Here is a 15,004-nt window from a genome sequence, read left to right as displayed (position 1 = left end):
TGAAGCCATTGTCAAAATCCATGGTAGAGCTTCCCACCATAGCTAGACGACATAATAGGATAATCCCATAACCACCTGTAGTGAGCCAAGCAGGTCTCTAGCTTCTGATTTCACCAAAACCCTAGCCTATTAAAGCTGTGAAAAGAGGGCAATATCTTCATCCACCACAATGAACTCCCCACAGCAATCCCCACTATTTTTGAACACCTCCTAGCTCCACAAATATGAAGGAAGACCCACCACCCTCACCCAAACTTCCTTTGCAAGCTCACCTTTTCGAAAAAACACCACCTTAGGTTCCCACCTCTCCAAGTGCAGACACTTCTTCTCAAACCATTGAAGCCCTCTTTTCAACACCCTCTTTGACTGCTTTATCCTCAAATAGAAGGAGAGCACCTCCCATCTTAGCAATTTTCACGCCCCCTTTTTAGGTTGTGGTAAATCCCCCATCTCCTCTGTGAAAACAACTCTAGGATTGGGTCTGAAGCCTCTCCCCACTGCCCAACCAGGCAACAAACCAGTTGCTCCTCCCTACTCAACACCTCCCTACCCCCCAGCAGGAACCAGATAGCTTCTCCAACCCTTTTAGCATTCGCTTTAGCAGCATCAACAAAAAACAATTTCGCTTTCTTTGAAGGAACATTGCAACTCTTCTCAATCCTAGAAACAGCAAAGTCAGGACGAATCCTCATCTCAGCTAAAGTAACTACACCTAGAGAGTGAAGCTTATCAGCCAAAATGACCCAACCCTCTAGAATCCCTTTACCCTCAAGTAAGACCAAACAAAATCTCTTCACTTCCAAGTCAAAAACAGAGCAAAGGATGAACCTTCCACCTCATTTGAACACCATTCCAGCCTAAATTTTCTTTCCCAATCCTCCCAACCTTTGAAAAACCTTTTAAAATTTTCCTCCCTACAATATGCTTCCACACCATCCAGTAAACAATGTAGACTCAAGTCCTTAAACCTAAAAACGTTAATGCAAAACGCCATCCATGGAACCTCCAAGGATAACATTTTACATTAACATTTTTGTTAGGGGAAAAACAATAGTAATTCCCTCACTCCCTCTGTCTGTGTGTGTAATAGTTGTTTGTGCACAAGGGAGAGGAAGAGGGAGAGAGAGAGAGAGAGAGAGAGAGAGAGAGGAGTTGCAACAATGATATGGCACAGCCTAACAAAAGCACCAAAACTTGATAAAACCAATTCAAAGTAGTCTAAGTACTCTGAGAGAGGCAGGATGAGTTAAAATAAAGTCAAGTCATAGCCATCCTGATAGGCTTGCACAATTGCGATTAAGTCAAACAATGAAATCAAACAACTAATTAAGCAGCAAAACTAAGTACTTGATATATAGTGCACATGATGGACAAAGTAAATAGATAAGGTAGTTCATGTTAGATAACTGGCTACTTCAGTTTTTCTTTTATAAAACCAACCTAATGTTATAATGCTATTTCTCAATCTTGCACACCTTGGATTGACAGGCAAAGAGATATTGTCTAAATTCAAATTCCCTAAATGAATCATCTTGGACAATCTGTGTCAATAGCTTGTTTCCAGGGTTTAGCAGTGCTGCCTGATCATCACCACGGTCTATTCCCCCAAAGTCCCTTTGTTTCCCTGCTACATTAACTGCATCACATTCAAACAAGTTACAAATGAGCCACAGCCCAAGAAGCATTCTAGTGAATTCTATTACAGATCTCACCAATAGCACACAAGCAGCAGTATTTAGATTTACATGTATAGAGATAATCATATATTGTGAGTAGAAATAATAAATACTAAGAAAAAGTCACCTGTTAATATCTACAATTAAAAGCGAAGAAGATATCTAACTACTAAATATCCAATCTATGTGTCATTAATATAAAAAATTACAAAAGGATGCTTACAGAAAAACCAAAAGATACAAAAATTGGACTGGACTAAAGCAAGATAACCCAATGAACCTATTCTCAAAGGCCATTGACAAAAATGTTAGGCATGAGAAGGAAAAAACAAAAAAAAAAAGGCAAGGAAAAAAAGACCACCTTCAAAAAAGTTTACATCTGCTTAGAGAAAGTATATGTGATAGAGTAATGCTATTGTTTTCACCATTTTTACGACATTCTTTTACCTCCTGCTTACACAATAAATGATAATTGGATGAGTTAAAAAGTGGTTAATACCTATTAAATACAAAAACTTTTGGGCATCCAATTACAACTTGCTTACTTGGCAAGTGGTAAAAGAATGTGGTACAAGTGGTGGGAAGAATAGCATAGGTCCTGAGATGGAAGCTCCAGGGAAAAGAAGTCTAGAACTGCACTCAACCCAATCAAGCTTTATCCCAACTACTTAGGTAGAACACAAGAATAGCTTCAACATGCAGCTCTATTCTAGAGTCTATATCCTCAATAAGTACCCAATAATAAATCTGCAGGATCAAGGACATGCAGCATGACACCAATTGGAGGTAACAGATTAGAATTTTAAATACCAGTAGGCCTACAGGGGTTGATATAAAGCCCCCATACTATGCATACGTCACAGTGAAATGTCACTGATTTTAGAAAAAAAGACAGAAATCAAAAAATATTTCTTGACAGAAAAAATGAGGAATAAGATAACATATGCACATAAACTGTTATTTAAGCACCTGTTTCCAAGTAGCAGAGTTCTAATTCGTCGTATTCACGCAATGAATCTTCATGAAGATGAGCCATCTCAAACATAAAAGCCAAGCTTTCCTGAGAGCATAAAGAATAAAAAATGATGAAAATTCTAGGATAAGCAGGAAAAAAACATGACAAGTAATTTAGGGATGTATGGCTACAAGGACACAGCAAGTTGCTGAGACTTCCCACTCAGTATCCATCAGGAAGCATGTTGTTTCACTCACTTACTTTCAGGCCATACGGAAACTACACAAACAAATTCATGGATAATGGTATTAAATTAAATGATAATTATAAGAGAAACAAAAACTGAAGCATGGGGAAGTCTCTGAATTTCATCAACGATTGAGACAATGTCTCCTTGCAGCCATAACAACTCCTAAAGAATCATAGCTTTCTCCCTATCAGTATAGGGAAAATAAGACGATCACTAGAATAACCTTTAGAATGAAAAAGTTACAGAAGTTCCAAATTGGCATGAGGCGCTGTTCACTGAGCTTGCGAATCTCATCCTCATAAAACTGCACACGTCTATCCAATGTATTCCTGATGGACTCCATAATCTTGGACTCCAAGTCTTCCCAAAAATTTGCTTCGGGGCTATGTATATCTAGCTTACAGCACCTGAGCAAAGCATATCTTTAGATCATGAGATGGGAAAGGGAGCTTTCACTAAAGCGCCCTTGTATTTTGCTAAATCTGTCTCTAAAGAAAAAACACAGTTTGATATTTTTCATATTTACCCTGCTTTTATATTATCTCTGGATTCACCCTTAATCTAATTAACCAATCATTTTTTGCTAGCAAATCCAACTAACTAATCATATTAATTAGTATGTAATCCTTTTCAGTTTTGGCCCTGAATTCTTTTATTTAAGAGAAACCTCAAATGCATTATCTTTTACTCTCTCAACTTTCAGGTTAACAAAAGTAAGAAGTAGAAGGTCAAAGTAGGCAATGATAATGACGACACGAAAAAAAGTAATGCAACAGTGACAGGGAGAGGAAAAAAGAAAGAAAAAACTTCACCGGAACAGCTTAATTTGGGTACCAACCTGATACCCATAATTAACTTAGCAAATAATAATGAAGTTCAGATAGTAAGCAAGTAGAGTTCATACATTTGTCAATAAAATTCAATCCATTAACTAGTGGACAAACCAAAGACATGTTTATTAATAGCTGCAAGCTTACCTTTCTCTCTTCTTAGAGCTGAAATCAACTTCAAGCCTGGCATATACTTTTTTTGCCATTTTAGTGGCCTGGTCATTATTTGGGTGAGCTTTAGACACAAATACAATACACCATTCTCGCTCATCATTCTGAACAATTAATTTCAGGCGTGGTTTAAGAATGGTCTTGAACTCATCAAGATCCTGGACATAGTTGGAAAAAAATGAATGCACGGTAGAACAAGGAGATAAACAAAAATATAATTAGACCCAAAATGAAAGAAATCACCACAGAATGAAACAATGTCAAATTTTTTTTATCAAACTAATATTAGCACGTTATTACTAATGAAGAGGCAATGCTAATAATCTGAATAGACCCAGAGGGCAACACTAGGTCTCAACTAAAATTAACTATGGTGGTTTAAGATTAAAATCAAATTACTATGCTAAAATTAATTTCTATTCATGCAAATAGTCCAATATACAGAAAGCAAGATCAAGAGAAGAAACATGATTTTCATATGGAAACCCCAAATATGATATTTAGGGGAAAAACTACAGGACTGGTCATGAAATAGAAGCATAGGAATACCAAATGAATGTCCCCTACTACCAATTTCTAGTCTATGGTAATCATCCATAATGAATCCTGCTCTTCCTGACCTCATGTCTGTCCACAACCTCTAATAGTTCACTTCAACTGGATCAGTCAGAACCCAAAACTCCACCAGATCCGAATACTCCTGAGCCAACAACCCAACAACAAAGAAGGCTAGAAGGCTAGAAGGCTTCTGAAAGCTTCTTGATGGTTTTCAAAAATCAGTTTACTATGCTCATAACAATATGTTTTTTGAAGAAATAGTCTCCAGAAGAACCCTCAAATCTAAGCAAGAGATTAGATGCTTCGAAGTTATGTGAAACAACTCTCCAGTTTGGTATTTATAAACAAAGAATTTAAAATACTCCAACTAGAAAGAATTAGAGTCAGGAAAGCAAATTTGCTTCCAACTTTATCACTGCAATGCTCTCTCAATCAATAGAAAGCATTTTTCTGCTTGGATCATTTAAGAAGTAGCCTCAATGGACCAAAGAGTATATTACACCCTTGATCAGTTGAGCCACTTCCATGGATTTATCAGAAGCTCAAGAACACATTTCCTTGGGCCTGAATTTTTGAAAAATATATTTTACAAATAAAACAATGTTTAAGCATCTGCAAAAGTTATTTTGAGATCTTTAGCATAGAAAACAGGGCCTCTTAAGTCCTTACCATTCCTAAGGGTGCCCAAAGATGGGTTTGCCTTGAGTTATGATCTTCAACTACAACCTTTTCCAGTCTTCAGGTGAATGGATTGAGTATTCATAACATGAATTAGGAGACATGCAAAATCCCACTTTGGAAAAGAATTGCCAATGCAAACATTTTGAAGACACGAAATCCTAACAATAAATATTAGTTTCCCCCCTTAGGATGTATATGTTGAAGGAAGGCAGATCTTGGAAGTGGTTTAGTGGCAAAAGAGTGCACAGATTTTGGCTGAGCAAAGAACTGTGACTTGTTCCTAAGTTGGACATAGATAAAGCACATAACCATGTGAATTTGGATTTTCTACTTTTATATACTTGGTTTTGGTGTAAAGTGGAGAAAGCGGATATCATCTCATATCCTTATAATTTAGTACTTAGTGCTGGTTAATAATACGTTATTCAGTAGTACAAGCAGCCTCAGAGAAGGAAATTGTCTTGCTCATTTGCTCTCAAATTTGGTTGTGGAAGCTTTATCAAATTGATAGGCAGGGTGGTGAAGGTGGGTTTTCAATGGGTTTTCTGCTGGGGGAAAAGGCAGGATAGAAACACCATTGTTTCTGACTATGCAAAAGGGAGCAATTCAAAGAATCAGGATGATGGGGATGAATCTCCAAGATTTACTCAAGAAATGAATGAAAGAATAAAAAAATCCTAGGAGAGACTCTAAGGTTTCTTATCCCCTTCTCTCTCATTTTATATCTTTTTTTTCATCTTGCTTTTTTTGCTACCAGAATTTTACTTCATCTTTCTTCTCCTTTTCCTTTTATAGGTAAACAAGCAATTGTATTAAAAGCACCTAAGTAAGCGCAAAGGAGTATATACATGATGTATATACAAAATCCAAAAGGGACCAAAAGAACAAGGCAAGGGGAACACAATAAAAAGCACCACACCTTACTTAGAACTTCACCACTCCACTAGGTCCAAGATGGAAAAGGAACAGTCTCCTATTGACTCCCTAACCCAATCCAACAAAAAGTATGTGAATCCTTGGCACATATTTTTTTTTTTGATAAGTAAACACAGAATAAATTAACACAAGATAAAAAAGTCGCAAAGCATACAGCGAGTATACAAGGCGGCAAAGGCCTCACAAACAAAAAGAGACAAAAAACCCACTAGCCCTTAAATGGAGGCTAACCACTCCAAGAATCCTATAAAGGAGCGTGGCTTCGCTCCACTATACAATTTTGCCCAACCCCACACATTACAAACAAAAGAATTCTTAATTTTCTGGATAGCTAACTCTCTCCCCCTCCCCTAAAAAGCTAATTTATTCCTCTCCTTCCAAACCGTCCAAAAAATAAATAACGGAATGGATCTCCAAATTTTTTTCCTCTTTTTACCCACAAACGAGCCCTTCCAGCTAAGTACCACCTCCTTTACAGTTTCTGGAAAAACCCATTGGGCACCAAACAAACCAAGGACAATCTCCCACAGCACTCTGGCCACTGTACAATGAATGAGCAAATGATTTACATTTTCCTTTTCGCTACCACATAAATAACATCGATTAGGAAGCTGCCACCCTCTCTTTTGAAGTCTATCAAGGGTAAAAACCTTCCCCCATGCAGCTTCCCACACAAAGAACGCTAATTTAGTTGGAACTCTATCCACCCAAATGCTATTTTTGGGGAAAATGGAGACAATGAGGCTGATCAGCAAGCTCTATGCATTCTTAACACCAAACTGCCCGTTTTTTCCTCCCTTCCAAGAGACTGAGTCTTCCTCCAAAGTAATTCTTTGGCCCCTTAAGGCTTGGAGTAATTCACCTACCAAGTCCAACTCCCAATCGTTGAAGTCTCTAATAAACCTTAAATTCCAGCCTCCTTGACCAGAATTTTGGTCCCACATTTCTCCCACTGTGGCGTTCCTATGAGCAGCCACAACATAGAGCTGAGGGAACCTTAGGGACAACTCCACATCCCCACATCAAGGTCCCACATTGAAAGTCATATTATCCCAGCACCAATTAGATTTCTTCAGAATTTCCTTCCAAACCCCTACACCAAATGCCCCATTTGCCTTCTTAGTCCTCCACCCAAATTCCTCTTGCCCATATTTCGTCGTAAGCACTTGCTTCCACAGCTTGTCTTTGGCCCGAGCGAATCTCCAAACCCATTTTCCAAGCAAAGCTTTGTTCAAGGGGACTAACTTCCTCAAGCCAAGCCCCCCCTTCTCCTTACCTGCACACACCATCTCCCAATTGACTAAGTGGGCTTTTCTTTCCATATTTCCCCCTCCCCACAAGAAGTCTCTTTGCAACTTTTCTAGCCTTCTTGCCACTATCTTAGGCATACGAAAAAGGGACAATTGATACAAAGGCATACTAGCCAACGTACTCTTTATGAGAGTGATTCTTCCACCTTTGGAGATATACTGCTGTTTCCAAAGGGCAAGCTTCCATCTCACCTTTTCTTCCACCCCATCCCACACGGAAGAGGCCTTATTGGGCACCCCCAAGGGCAGCCCCAAATAGGCTGATGGCAACTGACCTACCTTGCATCCAAGCTCCATGGCCATCTCAAGTATCTCTTCCACCTCCCCTACTAGAATAATTTCACTTTTAGCCAGATTTATCCTTAACCCTGAAACAGTTTCAAACCAACATAAGATCCAGCTCAAGTAGGTCATGTCTTCCTTCTTTGCCTCATAAAACACTATTGTGTCATCCGTAAAGATAAGGTGAGAAATATTGGCAACCGGCCCACTACCCCGCCAAATGTTGCACCCAGAAATGAATCCCCCTTCCACAACCCTCCTAATAAGAACACTCAGCACTTATATTCCCATGACGAACAAATATGGGGATAAGGGGTCACCTTGACGTAGCCCTTTTGAGCTAGAAAAAAACCCAACAGGCACTCCATTTACCAAAATTGAAAACTTAGCAGTTGAGATGCAACTCCACATCCATTCCCTCCACTTAGACCCGAACCCCATTTTTTGCAATACCCTCATCAAGAAATGTCAATTAACGCTGTCACACGCCTTCTCAATGTCCAATTTACAAATTAGGCCTTTCTCTCCCATTTTTTGCCAAGAATCAATCACCTCATTTGCAATTAAAAAAGCGTCCAGAATCTACCTACCCATGACGAATGCATTTTGATGTGGGGAAACCACTTTACCAATCACTTTTTTAATCCTATTGGCCAACACCTTGGCCAATAATTTGTACAGCCCCCCCAACAAGCTGATAGGCTTGAAATCCCCCAGCTCCTCCGCCCCTCATTTTTTTGGTAAAAGGACCAGAAACGTGTTGTTGAGGCTCTTGAGGAAAGAATTTTGCTCATGGAACTCCTTAAACATCTCTAAAACCTCCGCTTTCACGAACTCCCAGCAGCATTGCCAAAAGGCCACAGTGAAGCCATCCGAACCTAGAGCCTTGTCCCCATTCATATCCATTAGGGCCGAATGAACTTCATCCTCCGTGAAGGGAAGCTCCAAGGTGTCCGCTTCTTGCTGACTAATCCGGTTCAAATTTAATCCCCCTATATCCGCCTTCCACTCTGAGTCTTCCGTTAGCAACTGTTTAAAGGCGTCTGCAATCCCTATCCTTACTTCTTGCTCCTCTGACAACCATATCCCATTGACTTTTATTCTGTCCATGGTGTTCCTTCTTTAGTGTGCAATCGCCATACGATGAAAATAACCCGTGTTTCTATCCCCTTCCCTTAGCCATAACTCCCTTGATAATTGTCTCCAGCGAATTTCCTCTAGATTTACCCACTTAGCATATCCCTCTTTGGCTTCTTTTCTAATAGAGATTTCCTCCTCTGTCAACCTTCTCTCACTTTCCACCTGATCCCAGTATTCCACTTGCTGTAAAGCTGCAGATTTATTACTTTCCAAACTCCCAAACACCTCCCTATTCCAGATTTTTAAATTCTGTTTAATCACCTTCAGTTTAGTAGCCAGCTTATAGCTAGCCCTTCCTCTGACCGACATCCCCTGCTACCAGTTCCGCATGAGGTCTTTAAACCCTTCCACTTTAAGCCACATATTTTCGAACCTAAATGGTGAAGGGTCTCTTCTTATGCCACCCCCCTCAATTAGAATAGAAAAGTGATCCGAAATGAGCCAAGGCAGTCTTTTCTGGATCACATTGCTGAACTGATCAAGCCAACTGGGAGACACAAGGAATCTGTTCAACCTGGCCCAGGCTTGATTATGAAGACCTCCACTCCAAGTAAATGATCCTCCTTGCAGGGGGAGGTCAACAAGCTCGAGGTCATCTATAACCTGAGCAAACCTCCTCATAGCTGAGGTAACCCTCCCTTGTCTACTTCTTTCCCCTTGGGATAGAATAATATTAAAATCGCCCCCTACACACCAAGGTTCTCCCCAAATTCCTCTAATTGCCCTAAATTCATCTCACAGGCTCTCCCTATCCTCTTTGGTGAAAGGGCCATAGACTCCCGTAAACACCCAAACTACCCCATTTTCAACATTTCTGAATTTACAGGAGATTGAGAACTTGCCCTCCTCCCAATACAATATTTCTATAGACCTTTTGTCCCAGCAAATCAAAACACCTCCTGCCGATCCAGAAGCTTCTAAAGCTCTCCAGTCTAAAAATCTCCCCACCCCTAAACTTTTCACCACCCCTTCAGACATTAATTGGATTTTTGTCTCCTGGATACAAAGTAAGTCCACCTTCTGTTTTCTAACAAAAGACTTGATTAGTTTCCTTTTATTACTGTCGTTCGCACCCCTCACATTCCAACTCATTAATTTGAGATTCATTATCCAATCGTTAGTTGACCCCCTCTACCCTTAAGATGACAGTTCTTCTTAATTTCCCCCTCATAATTGATTGAGCACTCCAGCCTCTTGAGCTCCCTTTCGAATTTCGATTTCTCCAACGTACCTTTGTTGTGTATCATTTCCCGCCTTTTTCTAATCTTGATAAAAAAACCTAGGATTTCCTTTTCCAATGACTCCTTCTTCTCCATATTTTCTCAGTTGTTGAATCCTTAGCACACACTATACAATTGTACACAGCCCTCTTAGGATTGTCCTACACCAGTTTTTGACATCAAAGCCAAAGGTTCTTGGCTTAAAGGCATATGAAATTGAGGAGTAGAGCAACTTATGCAAGCATGAGTTCAAAAAATATTTCTAACAATCAAAATGCAGCTAGAACATGTTTAGAGGAAATTTTTTCCACACAACAATCCCATCAAGATGCTACAATACAACTAAATAGCAAACTTGATGAGATTATGAAGTTATTATAAATGAATACTTATGAAAAAAAAATGAAGTTATTATAAACTAACAAAGAAAAACAACCAATTGAAGAAGAGATTGCAAACCATCAGTTCAGTAGACCACGTGAAAAACAAAGCAATTTTATGATGGAAATCAAAGATGGGGCAAAATCAAAGACATTCATCTAGACATTGATATAGAGAGTTTCAAAATCTTTGAGCAAGATAATGATATGACAAAAAGGGCACACCTTGAAGTTATTTTATGGAAAATTAAATCCAACAACGTTTCTTGATTGGATTATGTTAATGAAAGATTACTTTGATAGGTATGCTATGCCCAAAAATAGAATGGTTCATTTTGTGAAAGGAGAATTGAAAGGAACTACACATCTATAGTGGAACAAATAAACTTCAACTAACTTGGTATTATTTAGGAACATTAGTGTTTGTTGGAGTTATATTAGGAGTAGTTAATTATTAGAGTCATAATGAGAGAATTAAAATTAGAGTCATAATAGGTTATTAGAATCTTAGAAGAATTTGGATTTCTTAGAAAAGCCTATAAATAAGACTAATTGTTGTAAACCAAGATAAGAGTGATTAAATAAAAATAGTTCCTTTTGCATGTGCTACATTCTTCAACCATGAGAATCCATTGACTTTTTTTTTTCCTTCTCCTAGGTAAGACTTCCAAAAGCCCTTAGCGAGACTCTAATGTTCCTTACCCCTTTCTCTCTATCATCTTATATCTTTTTTTTTTTTCCTTTTTCTTTTCTTGCTACCAGAATTTTACTTCATCCTTCCCCTTATTTAGTCAATTGTTGAATCCTTAGCTCACATTGTATGATTGTAGGCAACCCTCTAAGGATTATCCTACATCATATGATTGGGCCAAGTTATGCTAAATATTATTCTAAACAGTTTAGAAGCATCCAGCCTTATATTTTATGAAAACATTAGATGCCTACTTATTGCCACATTTCCCATGTCTTCAACTTCTGAAATACAAATATACAAATTACTCTTGCAGATGATCCAAAATTTTGAGCATAAGGATATCATGTACAGAATTCAGCTTCCAAAGATGGTTGCTACAAAGTGTCAAGCAACTAAAGATACACTGAACATTCATTAGCTAACAGAAGATACTTTTCCTGCAGTTATATTCAGGATATATTAATAAGGGCAAAGAGATTGCAAAATACCTCACAGGAAACAAGTACCACTGTTGCATATGGTTCTCGGAACCAAAATAGTAATTGTTCCTGCGGAAACCGGCTACGAAGTCTTGGATCTGTTGTTAATATGAATTCAGCAGCCAATTTCTCTACAAAAACTGGATTTCGGGTCTTGTTATTCAAACAAGCTCTTTTGAATGGTAATCGTTCTTCAAATCCCTTCTTCACAGCAGGCCACAAATCACTTACATCTTCAACTGAAAATCGGTTAATGTGCTAAAATTGTCAGATAAGATGTTGACATAAGTAGTGAATGGACACACAAAAGGAGCTGCTTTTATGTCGTTGCTAGAAACTCAAAGGGTCATGTGTAGCAATATAACAGTTAGTGCATAAAATAAATCATAAATCAGTTCATTATGAAATTAAGATATGGAAAAAAACATAGTAGGAGAAAGCAGAGATAAGTGGTGGCTGAAAGAAAAAGGGGAAAGAGACTTGTTTGTCTTTCATTGTTAAAGTTGCAATAGTACAATATCATGCTATCATTCTCCAAATTAAGAATGCTGATTCAAAGTATTAATAAAGGAATTATGAAATCCCTAAAGCAACAAAATTCAATAAATAAATAATGCAATGAGAAGAAAGACCAGAAGTCATTATTCCAGTGTTATCAGAACAAAACAGAGCAACACGGCATAATCAAGAATCAAGAAAACTATTCTGATTTCATATATCACTCCTTGTCCATCTGGTGAATATAATTCCCACAAAAACATATACAAACAAAGGGTGAAATGAAAACAACTTCTTGTCATACCCAAATGCTCTAGTAACATTGCTGCACCAGGCAGCTTCCTAAAGTGTATGGCTCCACCAATTCAAATGACTTAATCCATTGCAAATTACTGCTGATGTATACACTAAATCTACTGAAACTGAGTGAACTGCTTACATTAAATAAAAAATCAACTATAAAAAAAATCAGCCCAAATGAAGGGACCAATTAGGCTTTGCAACCATGATTTTTCCGTTGCCATGAAAGATCAATGGTTAAGCCTTATTCTCAAATACGTTCTTCAAAGACCTACTCCCTGCATACAAAAATCCAATCCTCTATCCAAAGATTTAAAAATAACACCACATAATCGATGGAAAAATCATTTTAGTTGTGTCAAATTGGTGATTCATAGCTGGAGCTGGAATTGGCCGCGGCCTCCAATTCCAATTCCAATTTTGAGCAGCTTCACACACCAGAATCGTCACAGCTCCATAAACCCCAAATTGAAGCAACAATTCTCCGAATTGCATGGAATTCGAAATCCAAATCAAACTAATACATTAAGATCCAGATAACAAACTGCAAATACCAAGAAAAAAAAACGAAAATTCCATAGAAGGAGAAGGAGAAGAAAGTGGAAGGGAAGACATACCGGCAATGACGAGGCGATCGCAGGAGTTCTTGATGGTTTGGAAATGGGCTAAGTAATTGGCCATGATGGATCTGTTGAAACCATATGCTGATTGCTGAGGAGGTGAGATCGGACTTCCTCTCCGCTGAGTAGGAAGTGTAAACCCCACACCAACTGGCTTCTACGGATCAAAATGCTAGTGTAAGAGTATCAACTATAAACTATAAGCCTAGTGTTGGAACAGTGGCGTCGATTTTAAAGCTACGACATACGTTAGACTTGCCACTTCCCAGATCTCTTCCGTCCATGTTGGGATTCCCATTCCCTCTCTACCCACTCTCCCATTCCCTATTCCCCTTCTATTTTCTTCCTTTTTTTTTTCTTTTTTTTTTATTTCTCTCGTCTTTTTAGTGTTTCACGCCCAACAAATAAATATAAATAATATATATATATATATATATAATATTATTTTTATTAAAAAATATTTTTAATTTCAGTTATAAGTTTATTTTGTATATTTAATTACTATACAAATATAAAAAAAAATTATCATCATAATTTTTTGAACTCAAAAGCAAACTCATTTATTTTTATTTTAAATCTCATTAATTAAGGATGGAAATGGGCAAATACCCGTGAAAAGACTTATTCTATTATCATTCTTATTCAAAATCTTGTTGTTTCTTGGTTCATTTTAATGTATGGTAATAAAACATTAAAATATCAAAGTATACGAATTATGAATACTAACTATTTGTGATGGATGGTTGAAATTTTTAAAATTTTCTAAACTCACTATACTACGATAATAATCCAACCCGTACAAAGTAAATATATTTATCTTGATTTTAAATCATGGTGTGAAAGTATTTTTCTGGTTTATTTTTTAAATTTTAAAAATAGATAAAATAAATATTTGATTATTTTTCCAACAATTAAGGATGCAATTGGTGATAATTATTGAAAGTATTTATAATATTTTTAATACTTAAAAGATAGAAATGTTCATATTATTAAAACTTATTTTTCAGATTTGTTTTAAAAAATAGTTACCAACCAAGCCTAAACATAATTTTTTTGCTATGACGATTTTTGGCTTCAGCCCCAACTACAAACTCAAATGAAGACGGAGGTCAGCTAGAATCAGGCCCATTAACAAATCCAATTCAATTTCACACCCAATATAAGGGCAGTTCAGACACTTCATATTCCGACAACCATACAAAAGCCATGAAAAATGGTTCTCAGATAGATAGGCTTTGGATGAGGCGCGCCAAAACCCCTGCAACTACCAACTACATCCAATGGCCTTCCCTCTCTCCTCCGCCACACTCTCTCACAAGTTTTCTTTCAATGTCTCCATCCCTTCTTTCACTTCGAAGCAGTCTTTTCTCTCTACCCATTTGCCTATTCAACTGACCTCACCCAGACCCCTTCGCCCAATTTTCTCCAAAAATCCTATCCTGGTGGGTTTGATTACTTCTCAATTTTCTTTTAAACTGATCTTTTTATGATTCTGTAGTTGATTTTTGTGTATTTTTAGTTCCTCGGTAACTGGAGCTGTTTAATGGGTTTTAGAGGTTGTGAGAAAATCGTCGGGGCATATTCCTTCTGGATTTTGTGTTCTTATGCTGCTCTGCGCTTTTGGATCAGTGGTCTTTATATTTATTTTTCGATTCCGTTTATGGCTCCATTGCTGCATCATTTTTTGTTGCAATTGAGTGAGCATTGATCAATTATTGCACTTGGGTATATGGAATCAGGATGTGGGGTTGGATATAGTACCAAATGTGATTAACCAAACAATAAGGTAATAGTCCCTGGAACAGTGAAATGCTATATGCTATTTGAAATGGATATTTTCACACAATTTAGATTCATTTCCTGAATCCAATTGATTTCTCCAGTAGCTTGTCTGTTTTGATTTGGCAGTGGTGATTATTTCATGCATAATATATTATGGGAGTTAACTCTATCTTTGTGACAAGGAGAAGAACTTCAGGACAGAAATCACCTAGTTTCTCCTCAAAATAATGAAAAGATCCTGT

At 37.6% G+C, this 15,004-nt stretch overlaps 2 protein-coding genes across 3 annotated transcripts in view; one reads left to right on the top strand and one right to left on the bottom strand.

The window, feature by feature from the left end:
* LOC100253761 (trafficking protein particle complex II-specific subunit 130 homolog) overlaps positions 1-13,375 on the bottom strand; it is a 37,672-nt gene extending 24,297 nt beyond the window's left edge. Inside the window, exons 1-6 of the mRNA XM_002281885.5 lie at positions 12,978-13,375; positions 11,572-11,801; positions 3,859-4,040; positions 3,105-3,288; positions 2,646-2,736; positions 1,476-1,636 (exon numbers count right to left, since the gene is read on the bottom strand). Coding sequence (XP_002281921.2) covers positions 1,476-1,636; positions 2,646-2,736; positions 3,105-3,288; positions 3,859-4,040; positions 11,572-11,801; positions 12,978-13,041 — 912 coding nt within the window. The 5' untranslated portion in view covers positions 13,042-13,375. The remainder of the gene's footprint in view (positions 1-1,475; positions 1,637-2,645; positions 2,737-3,104; positions 3,289-3,858; positions 4,041-11,571; positions 11,802-12,977) is intronic.
* Positions 13,376-14,102: 727 nt separating this feature from the next.
* Positions 14,103-15,004, top strand: part of LOC100258986 (peptidyl-prolyl cis-trans isomerase CYP37, chloroplastic) — a 30,826-nt gene continuing 29,924 nt past the window's right edge. Inside the window, exon 1 of one of the 2 annotated variants that reach the window (XM_059735311.1) lies at positions 14,103-14,422. In XM_059735311.1, the coding sequence (XP_059591294.1) occupies positions 14,261-14,422 (162 nt within the window). In that variant the 5' untranslated portion in view covers positions 14,103-14,260. The remainder of the gene's footprint in view (positions 14,423-15,004) is intronic. The other variant, XM_002284607.5, reaches the window with a different exon arrangement.

This window comes from Vitis vinifera, chromosome 19, assembly GCF_030704535.1.
Source record: "Vitis vinifera cultivar Pinot Noir 40024 chromosome 19, ASM3070453v1".
Lineage (NCBI taxonomy): Eukaryota > Viridiplantae > Streptophyta > Magnoliopsida > Vitales > Vitaceae > Vitis > Vitis vinifera.
The sequence above is the reverse complement of the archived record's forward strand: the minus strand, read 5'-3'. Positions and strand labels throughout refer to the sequence as shown.